The sequence below is a fragment of the Panulirus ornatus genome, chromosome 73 (assembly GCF_036320965.1).
Source record: "Panulirus ornatus isolate Po-2019 chromosome 73, ASM3632096v1, whole genome shotgun sequence".
Taxonomy (NCBI): domain Eukaryota; kingdom Metazoa; phylum Arthropoda; class Malacostraca; order Decapoda; family Palinuridae; genus Panulirus; species Panulirus ornatus.
The window spans coordinates 938,265-960,152 of NC_092296.1; the positions used below are offsets into that span (position 1 = coordinate 938,265).

Consider the following 21,888-nt stretch of genomic DNA (forward strand, 5'->3'; position numbering starts at 1 on the left):
TAGCCAATGAGCAGGGAGGTATATTACCAGTACTAACTGCCTGGGTATCAGGAGCGTTAGTAATACCTGTGTAGTGAGCCAGCACTTCAGTGGTTGTCAAGTTGCACTCCTCAGACCCAGGTAGCAGTCTTAACTTTCCATTACTTGCCATTACTCAATTAACCAAGTGGCAGACAATAACATATCAGAGTAGATGAGTGTCTACATTTACATTTCCAACTTGATAGAAAAAAAAAAGAAAAAAAAAATGCCTTTACTGGTATTCTTATCTGATATACCCCCAGCTTTCAAATACTTCACATACTACATCTGTCTATCTCTTCCCTGGTCTACCTCGAGGTTCTTGTAACTTTAACCACACTATCATAAATCTTTACCTACCTCTCAAAGCACTCTCACACAGATATACAGTGACATCTTTCTCACATCCTCATCCTTCTATCTATTCTCATAATTCTTGCCATACTCTTATTTCAACTCTGCTACCCTCATTTTCACATGTAAGTGCCTAGAATTCTGAAACTAAATTCTACTGTCAATTAAGTCCTTCTACTGACAATTCTACTGATGATAATGACTCCCAAGTACTTGAAAACCATAACTCTTAATTCTTCTCCAAACATATACTTCATTCTCCTTTAATGCTAGAAGTACTGTTCTCACCCAGTTTACTTTTCCCATCATCCTCAAGCTAATGTGAAGAAATTAACCTTTTGTTCTACCTAACTTCATTTACAATGTACAGCAATGGCAGCTTCCATTCTGTTTCACCATGTAAATGTTTAGGTGTACCTTAAAATCAGCCCATCTAATTTTCATTTCATTTAATGTCTCCGAAAGGTAAAGAATGGTTTCTTTTACGGTGAGTGGCATGAAGCTGTGTTACCATGGAATGATGACACTCAGAACTATAAGTGTTTTGCAGTGAAAAACAGCTGAGGATATGTGTGTGTGAACTGATGGCATATGCACCTGCACCTGACTCAGCCAATTTACTTGGAAATGGAGTCAGAGATAACAAACAGCTATAACAGGTTGTAACTGGCTCTCAAATGGTTTCTACTCATTTGAGGTGAGTTGATGTTAAATTTGCTCACACCTGACACCTAGTCAAATTCTGTTTATCAACACCCAATGCAAGCTATTGTGGTTACATTTTCCTGAATTAACAGAAAACTATTCAATTCACATACTAAAACTGAAATACCTGACTTTTAAAGTTGACTTAAATTCTGTCTTAAAACCAGCAGTACAAAGAAACAATACTTAGCACGAACCTTTGCTCCCTGAAGATTTATTTCAATTGCTTCTTTTAAACAATCTTTATAGGTTGGGGCATCACTACACCTGTCCTTTCTATGGTAGGAGAAGAAGCCTTTGGCATAGGATATGTTCTGCAACCACTGTCTTTCCCGGAAGACCAGGTTATTATGATGCTTCCATTCGCCAGTTTCTGGATTAAAGTTATATTGTGGAAGCAGATGCCACCCATTTTTACACACCTCACATACTGCACTCACGATGAACTCAACCTACAAAAGGAAAAATGTATACTACATATTTCAGCTACTTAAGTAACTGATTTAGTCAGAAAAATTAATTCTATTACCAGCAAAAACAGTGATTACAACTAAAGACAATAAAAAATCACATGATCAGCTTCAAGTACACACCTGGCTTAAACTAGGGCATACACATGGAGTAAAAGTATGGTGCATTTATACAAGGATCAGAGATGAGGAAACCCTTGTGAAACTGCCTTAAATTCCAAATAGCTATCTCACACACACACACACACATACACACACACACACAACTACAGGACCTATGATGGAAATTTAGTTATCACAGGTAATATATTTCAAGAATAGCTGCTATGATGCACAAGGAACTATTGTTGGTAAGTTGCTCCTCACCTTTGGCCTCTACCACACCCTGACAGGGATAGTTATGTCTTCAAATACCTTAACAACCTTCATGAAAGCCACTTGGCACTTTCAATAAAACCCAAGAGCAGTTCAATTTACTACTGATGATAGGGCTGTCATACCATTACAGTACCATTCTTAAGGATTCACTGAATCAGAGGGAATGGACACAGGAAACAGAATAGAAAGGAATGATGAGAGACCTGATCATGATTTCAATTTGTAAAACACAGTGATAGTCACAAGCGAACAGTTCTTTAAAATCGGCTGGCACAAATCAATGAGCTCACAGCTTCTGTACTAGTAATTGCTAACATTTACCCACTGAAACAACTCAACTCTAAATAGTCAATGATAAGAATTAATCATACACAGTAATAAGTAAACCCTGACCTGACCCACTGCTGGCCTCATGAGGTTTGATACCAATGCATTGGCCAGGTCCTGGCCAGGTGCTCCAGAGGTTAGATCAGTACATCTTTATTTATGTCCATTAGGGTGGCTCGCTTGCACTGAGTTTCTGACTGTATGTATGACATCATTGAATAATTCTAAATCATTGTGCCTCATATAGTTAAATGTCTCAATGTGTGTTCTTCACCTTTTTGTTTTTACATGCCTGTCACTCTTCGACCTAGTTGTGACTTTCCTATACATTCCTAAGTCAAGGAAAGTGTTCCATCTCATTAACTGTGATCACAGAACTCCTCAAATCATAAATCATGAGCTTTAGACTGCAACCTCCTCTAAGGTCATAACTTTTTAAACTGAGTTTTATAACTGGAATAAGGTAAATGATGAGACTGTGAATAAAGACACCAAAAAGAAATTCTAAAAAATGTATGAGGGCAAGTAAAGTATGAGGGATGAGGCCCCATAAGTCTAGAACTACATCCCTGTATTATAAAACTAAGTAATTACAATTAAGGAATTATATGAGGTTAAGTGATAGCACCCTAAGTCTGTAAAACTCTTTCCCCGGGATAGAAAAAAAAAAAAGTGATCCCACACAGGAAAACCGTTGTATGTCAACAACCTATTTTTTACCAACTCAAAAGGAAAGGCTGAACTGCTGAGTTGCCATTATCATTCTTCAGATGAACTCTAAAATTAAGATTTTCTTCACCAAATAGTACATTACTTTTTGAAGTAAATCTTATTACAGTGTGAATTTTATTCTTTCCATTTATTTCTTCATCCCTCTACTTATTGCACCATACAAACACTAACAGTCATTAACTTCCTTCAATTTTCAATTCCCTTCATATATTTTCTTCTACTAAAATACATAAAAAGTAGATTATCTAGTAATAACAAATTAATATTGAAGTAAATTATATACCTCTTCATCAGAAGCTGAATATGGAAGGTTGAGACGGACAAAGCCAGGCCTTAGCACTTCCACATTACTATGTTCATGTTGTCGACGAAGGTGTGATCTATCTAACCTATTATCTTCCACCAATAACTTCTCAAATCGTTGAGCTAGGTCTTCATCAATCCCAAGAAGATCCTGAGCATATGGTCCAGCACAAGCACAGCCACCACGGGCTTGAATCCCGAACACATCATTCAAGACAGCACATATAAAGTTATGATGCAGAAGAAGGCCAGACTGTGGATGCCGCACAACAAATGATAGAACTGGCAGTCTCTCCAAGGAATCAATATTGCCTAAAGCCTCGATTTCTGGTAGGTTCCTCACCATTTCAGAAAGTTTCCTGAAAAAAAGTATCTAACATTCAAAACATATAAAAATATGAGGCCATGTGTAGTAGCTGTAGTTTATTTCATTTTTATTTCATACTATTCGCCATTTCCCACGTTAGCGAGGTAGCGTTAAGAACAGAGGACTGGGCCTTTGAAGGAATATTCTCACCTGGCCGCCTTCTCTGTTCCTTCTTTTGGAAAATTAAAAAAAACAAGAGGGGAGGATTTCCAGCCCCCTGCTCTCTTCCGTTTTAGTCGCCTTCTACGACACGCAGGGAATACGTGGGAAGTATTCTTCTTCCCATATCCCCAGGGTTAAGTAGCTGTAGTATTTGGTGAAAACTTTGCATGAGCAGTCATCCATCCTAATTATGATATGATGTAGCATTCACTACAGGATGATTAAAATCTTATGAAAACACAAGTTCAATAGAATATCATTTTATCTATCTACATCAAACTTCCTTTTTCCTACATCCTACAAACATTTTGGTCTGTAACCATCCCTGTACTGTACCTGCAACTTAAATATACTTTAAAAAATAAAAACAACAATATGGAGGGTTGTATCTATAAAAGTTCAAATGAAAGGTACCTAAAAACACAAAAAGAGACACAAAAGCAGAGGTGGAAATAATACAAAAATCAAGAAACTGAATATCACTGTCTATTCCTGGGGATTGAGGAGACAGAGACAGAATACTATGCATGCAGTAACTTATAGCATTGCTAGCCAAAGCCCTGCAGGCTAATAGAGGGCATGGATGCCAAGCTGTCAGTGACAATTTTGCAATCTTGCCTGATGTTCCACCTGTGAGTGAAAAGTCACCTCTGAAGAGGCTATATAACTGACAGTACAAAATTTTACTCCAAAAGAATCCATTATTTCCTTACTACTATAAGGACAGTCTTGTGATACAAGATCCTCTTGAAAGGAGGTCCTGGTTAATACCATGACCCTTAAAATTTTTAAAAATAAATCTTACAACATTTAAGGTCAAGACAATAATAATGATTAAAGGGAAGACTATTACTTGTCATACCATGAGAGGTGCCTGTTACGAGTTGTTATGAAATCAGTAGTGATATTATTCTTCATCTGCATCACTAACCCCGCTCGGATGGACTCAACAATAGCTGGTGTCCCACCCTCTTCACGTGTTTCTAGATCCTGTTGCAAAAGTTAAAGATTGTTTATAATATATACAGATTTTTTTTTATGGTAGCTGAGACCATACAGGCACCTGATACTCAGATCACTGCTAACTCTTGTGCACTATGCATATAGATTTCTTCTTTTTCCATAATTGTTTGCCATTTCTTGTTTAGCAAGGAGGCATCAAGAACAGACAAAGAATGGCTTCATATGCTCACATTAACTCATTAGCTGCCATGTATTATGAGCAAAAACTAGAGCCCCATAACCACAGCCAAGCCACATAGACTTTTCAGTGGATTTCTCTGGTTGCTTCTTCATTATATTCTGATTCAACCTACTGACGGTACATCACCTTCCTGTATAACATGTCACTCCGATTTGTTTCTCTGTCTTGTTCTACCACCTGCAACACCAAGACATATCTGCATTCTGAAAAGGTTGGGGAATGGAATGAAAGATGCTTTGACATATCAGGACGTGAACATGCAGGAAGATGTGAGGTGTGCATGAGACAAAGCAAATTAGAGCAATGAGGTATACAGAGGGTGACATAATGTGAAAAGGCTAGGCCATATGAATGAGACAAAGCAAATTGGAAGAATGTGGTATACAGAGGGTGACATTATGAAAAGGCTGGGCCATATGAACTGGTTTGAAAAAATCACAGAGAGGTCTCTGGAGCCTAGTTGTGGACAGTGGGCTCTGGTTTTGGTGCATTATACAAGACAGACAGAGGAAGGATGTGAACAAATGAGACCATCCTTAGTCTGTTCCAAGGGCTACCTTACTATCATGCAAAAATGGTAAACAAGGATAAATTCTACATAAAAAACCTAGAAGGTAGGAATCAAGTCCCTTCCAGATTTTTCTAATATCAATAAGCACTTTTCTATTCCTTATTTCATCTTGGGATCTACTTATATGATAATTCTTAGAAAAATTTATCTCAATATTTGCCTATTTAATGTATGGCTTTTTCTACCAAACAGCTAAATGTTTCATGAAGAAAATTCATGTAGAAAATTCTATACATACCTTGATTGGTATACATTATTCCATCCTCTTACCTTAGTTTTGATCCAACATCTGATAATATACTCTGCATTATGCAAATTCTTTATAAAAATATGACAGGTATGCATGTCTGTTTATGTTCATATCTTTTTCCTTTTCCATAATACTTTTCCCCTCTAATCACAATTTCATCTAAACTAAAACTGTCTGGAAATTTTACCTGCAAATATCGATGTGAATCTCTTGAAACAAAAAAGACAGTTCCACCTCCACATACTTCAGGAATGGGATTCTCAAACAAGTTCCTCTTTGCAATCAAAACACCTATTGAAAAGAAAAAATTTCAAGATCAACATATGTCAAATGTCTTTCTCCAGGGATAGGGGAGAAAGAATACTTCCCATGCATTCCTCACGTGTCGTAGAAGGCGACTAAAGGGGACGGAAGCGGGGGGCTAGATACCCTCCCCTCCTTGTATTTTAACTTTCTAAAAGGGGAAACAGAAGAAAGAGTCACGCGGGGAGTGCTCATCCTCCTTGAAGGCTCAGACTGGGGTGTCTAAATGTGTGTGGATGTAACCAAGAGGAGAAAAAAGGAGAGACAGGTAGTATGTTTGAGGAAAGGAACCTGGATGTTTTGGCTCTGAGTGAAACGAAGCTCAAGGGTAAAGGGGAAGAGTGGTTTGGGAATGTCTTGGGAGTGAAGTCAGGGGTTGGTGAGAGGACAGGAGCAAAGGAAGGAGTGGCACTACTCATGAAACAGGAGTGGTGGGAGTATGGGGTAGAGTGTAGGAAAGTAAATTCTAGATTGATATGGGTAAAACTGAAAGTTGATGGAGAGAGATGGGTGATTATTGGTGCATATGCACCTGGGCATGAGAAGAAAGATTATGAGAGGCAAGTGATTTGGGAGCAGCTGAATGAGTGTGTTAGTGGTTTGATGCACGAGACCGGATTATCTTGATGGGTGATTTGAATGCAAAGGTGAGTAATGTGGCAGTTGAGGGAATAATTGGTATACATGGGGTATTCAGTGTTGTAAATGGATATGGTGAAGAGCTTGTAGATTTATGTGCTGAAAAAGGACTGGTGCTTGGGAATACCTGGTTTAAAAAGAGAGATGTACATAAGTATACATATGTAAGTAGAAGATATGGCCAGAAAGCGTTATTGAATTACGTGTTAACTGATAGGTGCGCCAAAGAGAGACTTTTGGATGTTAATGTGCTGAGAGGTGCAACTGGGGGATGTCTGATCATTATCTTGAGGAGGCGAAGGTGAAGATTTGTAGAGGTTTTCAGAAAAGAAGAGAGAATGTTGGGGGTGAAGAGAGTGGTGAGAGTAAGTGAGCTTGGGAAGGAGACTTGTGTAAGGAAGTACCAGGAGGGACTGAGTACAGAATGGAAAAAGGTGAGAACAAAGGAAGCAAGGGGAGTGGGGGAGGAATGGGATGTATTTAGGGAAGCAGTGATGGCTTGCACAAAAGATGCTTGTGGCATGAGAAGCGTGGGAGGTGGGCAGATTAGAAAGGGTAGTGAGTGGTGGGATGAAGAAGTTAGATTATTAGTGAAAGAGAAGAGAGATGCATTTGGACGATTTTTGCAAAAAAAAAAAATGCAAATGAGTGGGAGATGTATAAAAGAAAGAGGCAGGAGGTCAAGAGAAAGGGTGCAAGAGGTGAAAAAGAGGGCAAATGAGAGTTGTGGTGAGAGAGTATCATTAAATTTTAGGGAGAATAAAAAAAAAAAAAATAAAAATATATATATATATATATATATATATATATATATATATATATGGGAGGGTATTGATTGAGAGGGTGAAGGCATGTACAGAGCATCAGATTGGGGAAGAGCAGTGCGGTTTCAGAAGTGGTAGAGGATGTGTGGATCAGGTGTTTGCTTTGAAGAATGTATGTGAGAAATACTTAGAAAAGCAAATGGATTTGTATGTAGCATTTATGGATCTGGAGAAGGCATATGATAGAGTTGATAGAGATGCTCTGTGGAAGGTATTAAGAATATATGGTGTGGGAGGCAAGTTGTTAGAAGCAGTGAAAAGTTTTTATGGAGGATGTAAGGCATGTGTACGTGTAGGAAGAGAGGAAAGTGATTGGTTCTCAGTGAATGTAGGTTTGCGCCAGGGATGTGTGATGTCTCCATGGTTGTTTAATTTGTTTATGGATGGGGTTGTAAGGGAGGTAAATGCAAGAGTCCTGGAAAGAGGGGCAAGTATGAAGTCTGTTGGGGATGAGAGAGCTTGGGAAGTGAGTCAGTTGTTGTTCGCTGATGATACAGCGCTGGTGGCTGATTCATGTGAGAAACTGCAGAAGCTGGTGACTGAGTTTGGTAAAGTGTGTGGAAGAAGAAAGTTGAGAGTAAATGTGAATAAGAGCAAGGTTATTAGGTACAGTAGGGGTGAGGGTCAAGTCAATTGGGAGGTGAGTTTGAATGGAGAAAAACTGGAGGAAGTGAAGTGTTTTAGATATCTGGGAGTGGATCTGTCAGCGGATGGAACCATGGAAGCGGAAGTGGATCATAGGGTGGGGGAGGGGGCGAAAATTTTGGGAGCCTTGAAAAATGTGTGGAAGTCGAGAACATTATCTCGGAAAGCAAAAATGGGTATGTTTGAGGGAATAGTGGTTCCAACAATGTTGTATGGTTGCGAGGCGTGGGCTATGGATAGAGATGTGCGCAGGAGGATGGATGTGCTGGAAATGAGATGTTTGAGGACAATGTGTGGTGTGAGGTGGTTTGATCGAGTAAGTAACGTAAGGGTAAGAGAGATGTGTGGAAATAAAAAGAGCGTGGTTGAGAGAGCAGAAGAGGGGGTTTTGAAATGGTTTGGGCACATGGAGAGAATGAGTGAGGAGAGATTGACCAAGAGGATATATGTGTCGGAGGTGGAGGGAACGAGGAGAAGAGGGAGACCAAATTGGAGGTGGAAAGATGGAGTGAAAAAGATTTTGTGTGATCGGGGCCTGAACATGCAGGAGGGTGAAAGGAGGGCAAGAAATAGAGTGAATTGGAGTCATGTGGTATACAGGGGTTGACGTGCTGTCAGTGGATTGAAGCAAGGCATGTGAAGCGTCTGGGGTAAACCATGGAAAGCTGTGTAGGTATGTATATTTGCGTGTGTGGACGTGTGTATGTACATGTGTATGGGGGGGGGGGCCATTTCTTTCGTCTGTTTCCTTGCGCTACCTCGCAAACGCGGGAGACAGCGACAAAGTATAAAAAAAAAAAAAAAAAAAAAAAAATATATATATATATAAGGAATAGAGTGAATTGGATCGATGTGGTATACCGGGGTTAACGTGCTGACAGTGGATTGAATCAGGGCATGTGAAGCGTCTGGGGTAAACCATGGAAAGCTGTGTAGGTATGTATATTTGCGTGTGTGGACGTATGTATATACATGTGTATGGGGGTGGGTTGGGCCATTTCTTTCGTCTGTTTCCTTGCGCTACCTCGCAAACACGGGAGACAGCGACAAAGCAAAAATATATATATATATATATATATATATATATATATATATATATATATATATATATATATATATACATATATATATGTGTGTGTGTAAATGTAAATAAGAGCAAGGTTATTAGGTACAGTAGGGTTGAGGGTCAAGTCAGTTGGGAGGTAAGTTTGAATGGAGAAAAACTGGAGGAAGTAATGTGTTTTAGATATATGGGAGTGGATCTGGCAGCGGATGGAACCATGGAAGCGGAAGTGAATCATAGGGTGGGGGAGGGGGCGAAAATTCTGGGAGCCTTGAAGAATGTGTGGAAGTCGAGAACATTATCTCGGAAAGCAAAAATGGGTATGTTTGAAGGAATAGTGGTTCCAACAATGTTGTATGGTTGCGAGGCGTGGGCTATGGATAGAGTTGTGTGCAGGAGGGTGGATGTGCTGGTAATGAGATGTTTGAGGACAATGTGTGGTGTGAGGTGGTTTGATCAAGTAAGTAATGTAAGGGTAAGAGAGATGTGTGGAAATAAAAAGAGCGTGGTTGAGAGAGCAGAAGAGGGTGTTTTGAAATGGTTTGGGCACATGGAGAGAATGAGTGAGGAAAGATTGACCAAGAGGATATATGTGTCGGAGGTGGAGGGAACGAGGAGAAGTGGGAGACCAAATTGGAGGTGGAAAGATGGAGTGAAAAAGATTTTGAGTGATCGGGGCCTGAACATGCAGGAGGGTGAAAGGCGGGCAAGGAATAGAGTGAATTGGATCGATGTGGTATACATGGGTTGACGTGCTGTCAGTGGATTGAATCAGGGCATGTGAAGCATCTGGGGTAAACCATGGAAAGCTGTGTAGGTATGTATATTTGCGTGTGTGGACGTGTATGTATATACATGTGTATGGGGGTGGGTTGGGCCATTTCTTTCATCTGTTTCCTTGCGCTACCTCGCAAACGCGGGAGACAGCGGCAAAAAAAAAAAAAAAAAAAAAAAAAAAAAAAAAAAGATGTTCTGGAAGGAGGTAAATAAAGTGCGTAACACAAGGGAGCAAATGGGAACTTCAGTGAAGGGGGCTAATGTGAAGGTGATGACAAGTAGTGGTGATGTGAGGAGATGGAGTGAGTATTTTGAAGGTTTGTTGAATGTGTTTGATGACAGAGTGGGAGATATAGGGTGTTTTGGTCGAGGTGGTATGAGAAGTGAGAGGGTTAGGAAAAATGATTTGGTAAACAGAGAAGAGGTAGTAAAAGCTTTGCGGAAGATGAAAGCTGGCAAGGCAGCAGGTTTGGATGGTATTGCAGTGGAATTTATTAAAAAAGGAGGTGACTGTATTGTTGACTGGTTGGTAAGGTTATTTAATGTATGTATGATTCATGGTGAGGTACCTGAGGATTGGCGGAATGCTTGCATAGTGCCATTGTACAAAGGCAAAGGGGATAAGAGTGAGTGCTCAAATTACAGAGGTATAAGTTTGTTGAGTATTCCTGGGAAATTATATGGGAGGGCATTGATTGAGAGGGTGAAGGCATGTACAGAGCATCAGATTGGGGAAGAGCAGTGTGGTTTCAGAAGTGGTAGAGGATGTGTGGATCAGGTGTTTGCTTTGAAGAATGTATGTGAGAAATACTTAGAAAAGCAAATGGATTTGTATGTAGCATTTATGGATCTGGAGAAGGCATATGATAGAGTTGATAGAGATGCTTTGTGGAAGGTATTAAGAATATATGGTGTGGGAGGCAAGTTGTTAGAAGCAGTGAAAAGTTTTTATCGAGGATGTAAGGCATGTGTATGTGTAGGAAGAGAGGAAAGTGATTGGTCCTCAGTGAATGTAGGTTTGCGGCATGGGTGTGTGATGTCTCCATGGTTGTTTGTTTATGGATTGGGTTGTTAGGGAGGTGAATGCAAGAGTTTTGGAAAGAGGGGCAAGTATGCAGTCTGTTGTGGATGAGAGAGCTTGGGAAGTGAGTCAGTTGTTGTTCGCTGATGATACAGCGCTGGTGGCTGATTCATGTGAGAAACTGCAGAAGCTGGTGGCTGAGTTTGGTAAGGTGTGTGAAAGAAGAAAGTTGAGAGTAAATGTGAATAAGAGCAAGGTTATTAGGTAGAATAGGGTTGAGGGTCAAGTCAATTGGGAGGTAAGTTTGAATGGAAAAAAACTGGAGGAAGTGAAGTGTTTTAGATATCTGGGAGTGGATTTGGCAGCAGATGGAACCATGGAAGCGGAAGTGAATCATAGGGTGGGGGAGGGGGCGAAAATTCTGGGAGCCTTGAAAAATGTGTGGGTCGAGAACATTATCTCGGAAAGCAAAAATGGGTATGTTTGAAGGAATAGTGGTTCCAACAATGTTGTATGGTTGCGAGGCGTGGGCTATAGATAGAGTTGTGCGGAGGAGGGTGGATGTGCTGGAAATGAGATGTTTGGGGACAATATGTGGTGTGAGGTGGTTTGATCGAGTAAGTAATGTAAGGGTAAGAGAGATGTGTGGTAATAAAAAGAGTGTGGTTGAGAGAGCAGAAGAGGGTGTTTTGAGATGGTTTGGTCACATGGAGAGAATGAGTGAGGAAAGATTGACCAAAAAGATATATGTGTCAGAGGTGGAGGGAATGAGAAGTGGGAGACCAAATTGGAGGTGGAAAGATTGAGTGAAAAAGATTTTGAGTGACTGAGGCCTGAACATGAAGGAGGGTGAAAGGCGTGCAAGGAAAAGAGTGAATTGGAACAATGTGGTATACTAGGGTCGACGTGCTGTCAATGGATTGAACCACGGCATGTGAAGCATCTGGGGTAAACCATGGAAAGTTCTGTGGGGCCTGGATGTGGAAAGGGAGCTGTGGTTTCGGTGCATTATTATATGACAGCTAGAGACTGAGTGTGAACGACTGGGGCCTTTGTTGTCTTTTCCTAGCACTACCTCGCACACGAGGGGGGAGGGAGTTGTTATTCCATGTGTGGAGGGGTGGCAATGGGAATGAATAAAGGCAGACAGTATGCATTATGTACATATGTATATATGTATATGTCTGTGTGTGTATATATATATATATGTATAGGTTGAAATGTATATATTTTTGCGTGTGTGGACGTGTATGTATATACATGTGTATGTGGGTGGGTTAGGCCACTCTTTCGTCTGTTTCCTTGCGCTACCTCGCTAATGTGGGAGACAGCGACAAAACAAAATAAATAAATAAATAAATATAATCAATAATAAACCAGTCTGGCTGGCTCATATAGTATCTTCACTAAATACTGGGTTACAGTGTATGCTCTCACTTCATGAGTATTTCAGAACCATCAAAATACCAAAAACAACGAGCCATAAATTCTTCATTTTTAATTCTCAAGTCAGTCCAAAGGTTCCTTTCTGTTTCAATTGTTATCAGAAGTTATGCTGAAAATATAAGAATGCTCAGTACTAATCTTCACCTAGGAGTAGTGCATTTATCATATTTAATGAAAAGGCAACATACATTAACAAATGACCATTATTTCCTGCATGAGTGAGGTAGTTTCCAGAACAGATGGCTAAGCCAAAGAGGATAAAAGATCCCCTTTTGGTCCTTTCCTTTCTTCTAACTTTTGGAAAGTAATACAGGAGCCCCATAGAAGGGGTCCCTAAAACGGAAAGTAAGTATGAAACCTTTACACACCTGGAGTTTGTACTCCACCAAGAAACTTGTGCATTGAGAAGAAGATCGCATCTTTATGAGCAAGACCCTCTGAATCTCCCCTAACCAATGGATTCATCTTCAACTCTACATATGGAGCTGCAAAAGAGAAGCAAAATATAAGTGCCATCCCCTCATTTAATACACTGCATAAAACTGCTTATCTAAATCAGTTTCCCCATGAGATGCACACTTTCAGTACTCACTCCCTTTTACTGCTGAGGAAATGGACTTAAAAGATAGTGATTTTATTTAGATATAACAAATTAAAACATTATTCTAATCCACTTTCCTGTATCATTTTGACTTAAATTTCAAATGTTCTTCTTATGTTTTAGTCCACTAACCTTGCTATTATTAGTTTTCTGCATTCAAAGATATATATCTCCCTAATATCTCCCACAGTATGACTGTTTACTTCAGGAAATATAAGCATTTTTTGTCTATCAACAGATATATGACCTCATAATACTCTTGTACAGTACTTTCAGATACACATTCAACTTCATTCAACTATTCACCTGCGACATCCCATATAATCTGTAGAGCCTATCAATGACTGACATGAATACAGTTTTCTACTTACCAGCAGTTGCATAATCCCAAAATGCTAATGCGCCATACTTATGGAGAAGCATGGTTAGAATCACATCATCTGCTAATATCCCTGTTATGTTGCTGGCTGCAGTGAAGCATCCAATCAAGCGACAGTTTTTATCCTGGTGTTCTTTTAACATTTGCTCTAAGTGAATACTGTCAATCCCACCTACTCTTGTTTCGCGTATCCGGACAACCTATTAGAAAAATCAACAATTTATACCTATGACTTTTTCTAGATTCTGTGTATGTTAAAATCATGAGCATAACAGTCATTCCTAATCATTCATAGTTGTATAACAAATAAAAAGCCGGAGACAGCATACTTTGGTTTAACAAAAAACGAGCAAATCAATTGAAGATTATCATGAGTCAAAAGGGAAGCAGAGTAGTGTGATAAGTATATTTGATAAAAACTGTTGATTGTTAATTACCTTAGCCCCAATTTCCCTCCAGGGGAGCAGGCTAGAGTGGTGTGCATATGGATCCACAAATACAACAGGAGGCTCGGTTAATTTCAGTCCATGAATTAATTTCTGCAAAGCACCTGTTGCACCACTACTTACAAATAACACCCTGTCGTGTTCTGATGCCTGAGTTGCATTCCGTATGATGTCACGAGCTTCATGTCTAGAAAATTAATGTGATCTTAGAGTTACATGAACACAGCTTTCTTCAAGAATACTGAATAAATTCTTGATCATCTGAACCTTGATATCAAGGGCTTCCTTGTCCTAAAGTAAATGCACATGTCAAGTCATAATGAAATCTACCTTGTAGAAATGATGTTGCATTGCTAAAACTAAATCATCTACAAGTGAGGCAGTTACCTTGACCTTACATCTTTTGACCTTGAAATCATTAGGGGACCTTTCTTGTCTTCAGGGAAATACCTATACAAAGTGTTTATGGAGTACATCTCACTAAATTATTGCACAGATACAAAATCAACTCTAAGTGCAGCAGTGCCCTTGTTCTTTGAATTCAAACCAAACTCAATGAAGCAAACATTCCTTTTGTGGGATGCTGGGGCATTCTATAATATGTATCTGCATATGAAAGTGTCATGACTATACATCAAACAGTGGCTGAGAAATGAACTGTGATGTAAAACATTTGAATGAGATACCATAAAACCGTAATCGATATGGATACTGTCATAGGTTTTATCATAGACTAAACCGAGAGGGGCATAAAATACAAGCTATCCCTACTCATAGCAAAACCTCATCATAGGTATTCATGGGTAGGTAGATAGGTATTCTTTCTCTCCCTCTCTAAATATTTGCTTTTCAGTGATACCTGAAAAGAGTTGTTTGGAGAGCAGTAACAGAAGAGGTAGTGTGAGTTGATCCATATTGGGGAAGTACTTCACAGTTGATATACTCCTCAATGAATTTCACTGATCTCCCTGAGGCTATGTAGTCACAATAAACAACTGAAAGAATCAGTAAACAGGATTAATCTTCCACTGTACTTCCCATGTATCGTATGCAGTTTCATTATGAAAAAGATTTGTTATGTAACTGGAAACATATGTCGCAGTTACTAGACACTGCATGATGGGTTTCATTCTTTCATAGTGTATGGGGCTATTTGTACCATCAGCTGATGAGCACTTTCCTAGTTACAGCATCCTAGCTATTAAACATATACAAGACAAAACTATTTACTGGATGATCAAAATAATAATTGATTTACTCCCTTTTTTTTTCCCCCTCTAACACCATAGCACTGTGTTAGCTTCAAAATATAAATGCTGTCAAATATATTACCTTTACGTGGTCCAAATGGTGTTGAGAAAACAGTATTTGCTCCAGTAATATTTTCTGCTACATACTTAATAAGCTCCTTTGGACTTCTGCTTGTCTTATCTCCGCAATCTTCCTTATCTCCGGAAGTTGTGAAGTCATAGAATTTCCGATGTGCTCCAGGTTTAGCCATAGCGTGATCATATGTCCTAGAAAATCTCAAAGATATGAATCAAATGGAAATGATTAAACAAAGAAACACTGACTGCAAAGACTACAAAAGTATAAAAAGCTATTTGACGGCATAAAAAGCTTTGGAGATGGGGTAGAATTCTCTTCCCAAACTATGCATCTATTCATTTATTCCCAATCCATTTCAATTTAATGGGGTTGGATCAAGTTCACAAGTATCTAACACAAATCCAGTGTTCTAAACTGAAACACAGGCTTCCATAGTAAATAAGTGCTTCTTATTTCTTCACACTGAAAACTGATTTTTTTGCGAGACTAGAACTGACATTCACACCACTTTCACAAACTCATTCCCTTGCACAAATAGGTAACACTATTGCAAGATCAGATATATATCCTCCAGCATCTTGTACCACCCTTTACCCTTACCTAATTTACTTTGCACTTTCCCATATCATGTGACCTACATCTTTTACCTTTGGCCATCATGGCATGTATTATTATGATGTACATACCATCTGCCATATGCTTTATATGGCCAAAACAACTTCACACATTTTCATTAATACACCTCTCTGATGGCTAGCTCACACCACGTATCCCTCTTCCGTCACTTTTCTAATGTACTCACAATATTATAAAATGACATCCAAAAACCATAGTCATCCCTCCTGTTCTTTGACTATTTGCAAGATTTCAATATATGCATTATAGATTAACAATTTACACTGTTAACTGTTGTTTTTGAGTTTTTATCCCATAATTTCTGTCTATTTCAGAGCCCTGTCCACTTTAAGAAAATTCAAAATTAATCTGTTAACTGTTGTTTTTGAGTTTTTATCCCACAATTTCTGTCTATTTCAGAGCCCTGTCCACTTTAAGAAAAATCAAAATTAATCTGTTATAGGTGCTCCATCTAAATCACACCCTACATCACCTCTCCATTCTGGAAAACATTTCCTTGAATTCTACCATCTACAAAGGTGCTGTCAGTTTTCTTCATCATTTTTCAAGAAACGTCTGCTTCTGAGATCATATCAACACTCTCAGCGTCACAAAGCTTCTAGTGTCCCCATCAAAATCCTGACATTATTCATCCCTGTTTTGGGCCTCGAAATATCCTTCATTACCTTCTTACATCTTTTAAAACAAATCCTTGTCATATCTTTCCCTCTATCATTCATGTACTTTCCTACAGCACAGTATATATATAAAAATTACTACCAATGCTTACTATCTTCCAACTGTATATTCTGTTCAACATTTATTAAACGTTTTCCCATCCTTGATCTTTATATGTAAACTCCTCTGGTAGTCTTGTAGTTCAAAGTCAACACCTCATTAACTTACAGTGTGGATTTTGAAGAAATACACATCAAGTTCAGCCTCTGTTGATTTTTTTTTTCCAAACACGAGTCAACAAGAACCGGCACAAATCAAGTTTACCAAATCTTTCATGTAATATTACTCACAGTTTGATCCACCTTCCTATAAATGCTGTCCATACAACTCAAATCTTTGGTTATGAGTTGAATATACATATAAACACCGTACATTAGCTTATATACCTTTAAATACCTTTAAACAAAACATACACAACCACTTGACATTTAACACCTGGTTGTTATTGACGTCAGCGCACATTTCAAGTGAGTACAGCCACCACTAGGAACTTTACTCAACGCACAACATTCCCAGCGAACACGTAAAGGCTCGTAAAAGAATTGCTCCCTGGAACCAATAATCACTTGTATAAAATTGTATGAAGGGCAAAATGATGAGCATTCCTACAGCCTAAGCATTTTTCATCGTATTTCAGAAGGAATTCCCTAATGGAAATGACCTCAGGGAGCCTGATTGGAGGTGAAAGAATCCATTTTGTGAATTTATGGTATGGGAACTGTACGTTAATTCGTTCTCGAGAGCAGTCTTTAGAGGATAAAACCATCATCCGATTACAAATGGAAATCTGGCAAAATTAATTATAAAGATATTCATGTCAAGATTCAGTTAAAAGCATGTGAAACGGATAATTTCATGTTCTATTTAAACACATTAATTTCACGTTCCATTGATGTACTGCATTATATTTGTATCAGAAATATTTACCATAATTTGTTTAATTCCAAATTAATTAGTCATTTATTGATCCATCTATGGTGTTTGTACGTAACAAATCACATAAAGAAACTGGTACTCCTGAGATTCAGTACGGACCACAGACTTTCCTATGTAATCCACATTCGAAAAACAAACTATGAAACTGCTTGTTATACACAACGATACAATCCTAGAGCAACAAGACTTAAATCAAGATGTCTGTAATGTACAAGTAAGTTGTAAAGTAGATAAACGTAGAATGAGATGCAGTAATTAGTCTCCTTCAGTTGTGCGGCAGTAGACAATCTTCAATAGTTTCCACTGTTTAGATGTTGATGGATTGCTTTATAGCAAACTACTTCCGCCCATGGCGAAATGGAGTTGCCGGATATCCGTATTTTGCCTTGAGGATACGGCGTGCACTGGGGAGGCATGAGAGGGGCGTCCCAGGGATGCACCAACCTTGGTGAGGACGAGGTACAGTTGACAGTTCAGATAAGTATGTCAGTATGCTGAATTAGAATATATGAGATGCCTTTCATGTTGCGTTGTGAATGACACAATGGTCCTCTCGTATTCAGAGATATTAGTAATGTATTTCTATGAAAATAATTGGTTATTTTCTTAAATTGCCCCACCGTATTTATACAACGTTTCCTATCTTAAGACAGCTACGAAAGTAAAGCCGTAATCATAAACAAAACTGACAGATTACAATGTCGAAAAAAGAAAAAGAAAATTATTGGTTTTTACAGCTGCATTATACACATTCAGCTGGTGTAAAAGAACAGGTCATATTGAACCGTAGGGGAAAGTATGGGGTTAAAACAGGCTAATAATCAACCTTGCCCAACCCCACAATTGGATGCCTCCTCCATTCATCCCTAGCCTATCTTAACTCGCAAATGGATGATATATCAGATTTCCTACAACTTTTCTTCTATGGGGTAAACGGATAGATGTCAATAAGATGATGTAATCAGTTCTTATATAGCGAGATGAAAGAGTGTTTCAGACGCTCCAATTATTGCCATTGGCGAAGTAAAAGCATTGGGAGGACGTTATTGTAATAATTAAGAGATGCTTCTTGGCTCGAAGGGAACATAATGGAACCCTCGGTGTTGGGAAGAATCCCATGTGTTGGTCCCATTAATACGCCAGTGGAGTGTACTCTACCCTTCTCAAATGAGCGAATTTATATTCATGCTCAAATTTACTGCAGACAAAGCTGTGAAGGTTGTGTACATATTGAATTTTTCTATGATATTACTCTAGTAACCCACGTAGACAAACTGTTTTTCTATGATATTACTCTAGTAGCGCACGTAGACAAACTTTTTTCTGATATTACTCTAGTAGCCCACGTAAACAAACTGTTTTTCTATGATATTACTCTAGTAGCCCACGTAGACTAACTTTTTTTTGTGTGTGTGTGATGGTTTGGTGACGAGCATGAGTGTGTATATTGCAGTAGTTGATCGCTAACTGAGCCCGATTTATAACGTATGAATATGAAAACCTCAGAACAAATGCAGAGTCGGTTGCTGTCATTTCGGTTAAGTGTTTAGGTAAAGTTGGCTGGCATACGCCACTGCCATAAAAACTAAAGCTCTCACAGGGATGCAGGCTGTATCATTGCGAGTAATAGCCTCGTCAAAGACTCACTCCAGAGGGGACTATGTTTCCATGCTACTAAAAGTAACGCAGTCTTGGGCTTCGAGAGCCTCTTGAAAATGATTTTGTTGTATATATATATATATATATATATATATATATATATATATATATATATATATATATACACACAATGTGCGTCTCTGTGTATGTCGAGTAAGGTGATACATTAAACGGAGCGTACCCGGATAGGGGCGTCTTGGCAGAATTTGCCTCCACCACATCCAAGAAACAGAACTGAGATGCGAAGTTATAATTTTTCTTGCTTTAGAATTCACATGATATAATCATCGCATCATGAACATCTCTACTTGATATTTTTGATCATTCAATACTCTTAATACCAACGTTTTCTTGGATTATTTTATTATTTGGGGATGTTTTTCCTTAAATATCATGAGTTCTAATAGTGTTATGGTATGATTGTCTTCGTCAATAATTTCGAGCGAGAGAAGCGATACGTTTCTGTTCTACCACTTGAGTGTCTGCCCTGAACCCCCCCCCCCCCCCTCAACCCACTACAGCACTCAACGCGGACCACAATAGACACTGCTATTGCCAAACAAGGGGACAACCCGGCCAAAACATTTTAAAACTCGTTCACTCAATGTGATTCTTTGGCAGCGTGGCGCGAGGGAATTCAGTAGCGAGGGCAGATAATAAAAGAATTGATCTAGCAGGCACACAGGCAAGGTCCAATTGTTGGTTTCAGTTCATGACAACCACAGCTAGAGAGAGAGATACACATCGTGAAATATTAGGCTAACTGTAAGTGGCGTAAGAGGTTCTTATCCAATCAAGTACTTGTTGAAGGAGGAGGGTCTCTCTCTCTCTCTCTCTCTCTCTCTCTCTCTCTCTCTCTCTCTCTCTCTCTCTCTCTCTCTCTCTCTCTCTTACGGCCTCTACCGGGTTCCTCTCTCTGAGTCTACACACAGCACACAAGGAGCTCATTGTTCCGTTCTCCGTGAAGCATGACGGTGGGTAAGGGGGAGATTATACCAAACAAGATCGTCATTCGACGCATTCAGGAACTCGTGTAAAAAGTCATGCATTTGAGTGGATGTTTGACCACAAATAAATCGTTATGTAATGAAGTTACCTTGATAAAAGCAATGGATGTCACTATTTGCTCATCTGTCATGCATTAAAAAATGGCTTTTACCCAAAACTGCAAGTTGTACTTACTGAAACAAATCATTACGTGAAGATATGAACCTTTGTACATCTTGTATTTGATATGATTTAAAGACACACTAATTTCACTACAGTTAATGAGGCTGACCTGCCTCTTCACCAACCAAGATACAGATGATACAAGCAAGTGTTTGTCTAAAAACATTTTTGAAAGGTCTTTTTGTTCATATATATGAAAATGAAGGTGCATTATACCTATCCATACTCAATGGTTGATTTTAAGGTTCGCCTAGTTGTCACAGTAATGAATAAAATGCATAATTATACGCATTAAATCAATTAATAATGAACTACGGACATGGCAGTTTATATAAATAATTGCTGAAATTAAGTAATTTTCACATCAAAAGGAAAAAGTAGAATGAGGGCTCAAAGCAATCTGGAATCACTTAAAATGTTGTCCTGTAAACAAAGAACTTAAAGGCATATGACAATCGAAATATGATGCTATTATATTTGCATATGTATTCGTCATGTTTTAAGTCGCTGAGTCATAACGTTATATGTTTCACACTAAATCTTTTAATACTTTTTCCACACATGATCTGACGTCCAGGAAATTGCACAAATTACATGCATAGGTGTTGTCTTCAAGATCGTGCCAGATTGACAAAAAAATCAAATAAAAAAATGACCCCATTCTTTAAGTTAAGCACCTGCTCTTTAAAGGGAGATTCATTATAGGATTCGGTAAAATATAAGATAGGAAAGCAATGTTACAAATCCATAGAGGCCTTAGCAAAAGAAAAAATACATTAGAAAGTGCAACGTAGTAGCACAGCCAGGGGAGAGTGGTAAACAGTTCCCAGCCTCCCTCCCAAAATGGCAGAAATCACTGACATAGGCGCTCACATCAAGGTCAACGGCAAAAAATGATACCTATCCCTCAGATCATACAATTACATATTGAGAGCAAATAGATTATAGGATTTAGGAAGAATATAAAGAAGTGCAGCGTAGTCGTTAAGCCACAGAAGGAAGGTAAAGGATTCCCAACCCTTACACAGAAAGACAAGAAGCAGACATCGACTCGGCCAACACTCGAGTTGCCAACGCTCACAATGATATTTACAACAAGCTAATCTTATTATCGTTGTATCACTTCATTGTCCGACTATCACATTTAACGTAGTTTCTATCTAAAGCGGCAACAGTTGGGGTGTAACAGGAAGTATAGCATTGTATATCTAAAGAAAGAATGCGCTTGATAGCAATTATCGCGCGCCAGGGGCGGGGTAGCAAGATTTCATTTTGTTTCTATTTTGTGTTTGGCTTTACCATCACAGACAGAACAAAAGCACCGAGTACAGCTTTACAGTACCACTCGTAGTTCTGCAGTACAACACACAGCTCTGTGACACATCTATCTCCAACACAGAACCAAGCAGTTCTACTGTATCACGTACGCCTACCAGCCATCAAGTACTGCGCC

The 21,888-nt window shown here is 38.9% G+C and overlaps 1 protein-coding gene across 5 annotated transcripts in view; it reads right to left on the reverse strand.

Moving 5' to 3' along the window:
* The window catches only part of LOC139748348 (uncharacterized), a 32,494-nt gene extending 15,329 nt beyond the window's left edge, over nucleotides 1-17,165 (reverse strand). Inside the window, exons 1-10 of one of the 5 annotated variants that reach the window (XR_011712641.1) lie at nucleotides 16,839-16,936; nucleotides 15,321-15,505; nucleotides 14,848-14,983; nucleotides 13,980-14,175; nucleotides 13,535-13,742; nucleotides 12,931-13,047; nucleotides 6,032-6,135; nucleotides 4,682-4,809; nucleotides 3,271-3,649; nucleotides 1,278-1,532 (exon numbers count right to left, since the gene is read on the reverse strand). Coding sequence is in view for 4 of the 5 variants with exons in the window: in XM_071661419.1 (XP_071517520.1) it covers nucleotides 1,278-1,532; nucleotides 3,271-3,649; nucleotides 4,682-4,809; nucleotides 6,032-6,135; nucleotides 12,931-13,047; nucleotides 13,535-13,742; nucleotides 13,980-14,175; nucleotides 14,848-14,983; nucleotides 15,321-15,505; nucleotides 16,839-16,864 (1,734 nt within the window). In the remaining variant the exon portion in view is untranslated. Of the gene's footprint in view, nucleotides 1-1,277; nucleotides 1,533-3,270; nucleotides 3,650-4,681; nucleotides 4,810-6,031; nucleotides 6,136-12,930; nucleotides 13,048-13,534; nucleotides 13,743-13,979; nucleotides 14,176-14,847; nucleotides 14,984-15,320; nucleotides 15,506-16,838; nucleotides 16,937-16,960 lie in introns of those variants that run through there. The other 4 variants (XM_071661420.1, XM_071661421.1, XM_071661422.1 and 1 more) reach the window with 4 other exon arrangements.
* Between the last annotated feature and the right edge of the window lie 4,723 nt (nucleotides 17,166-21,888).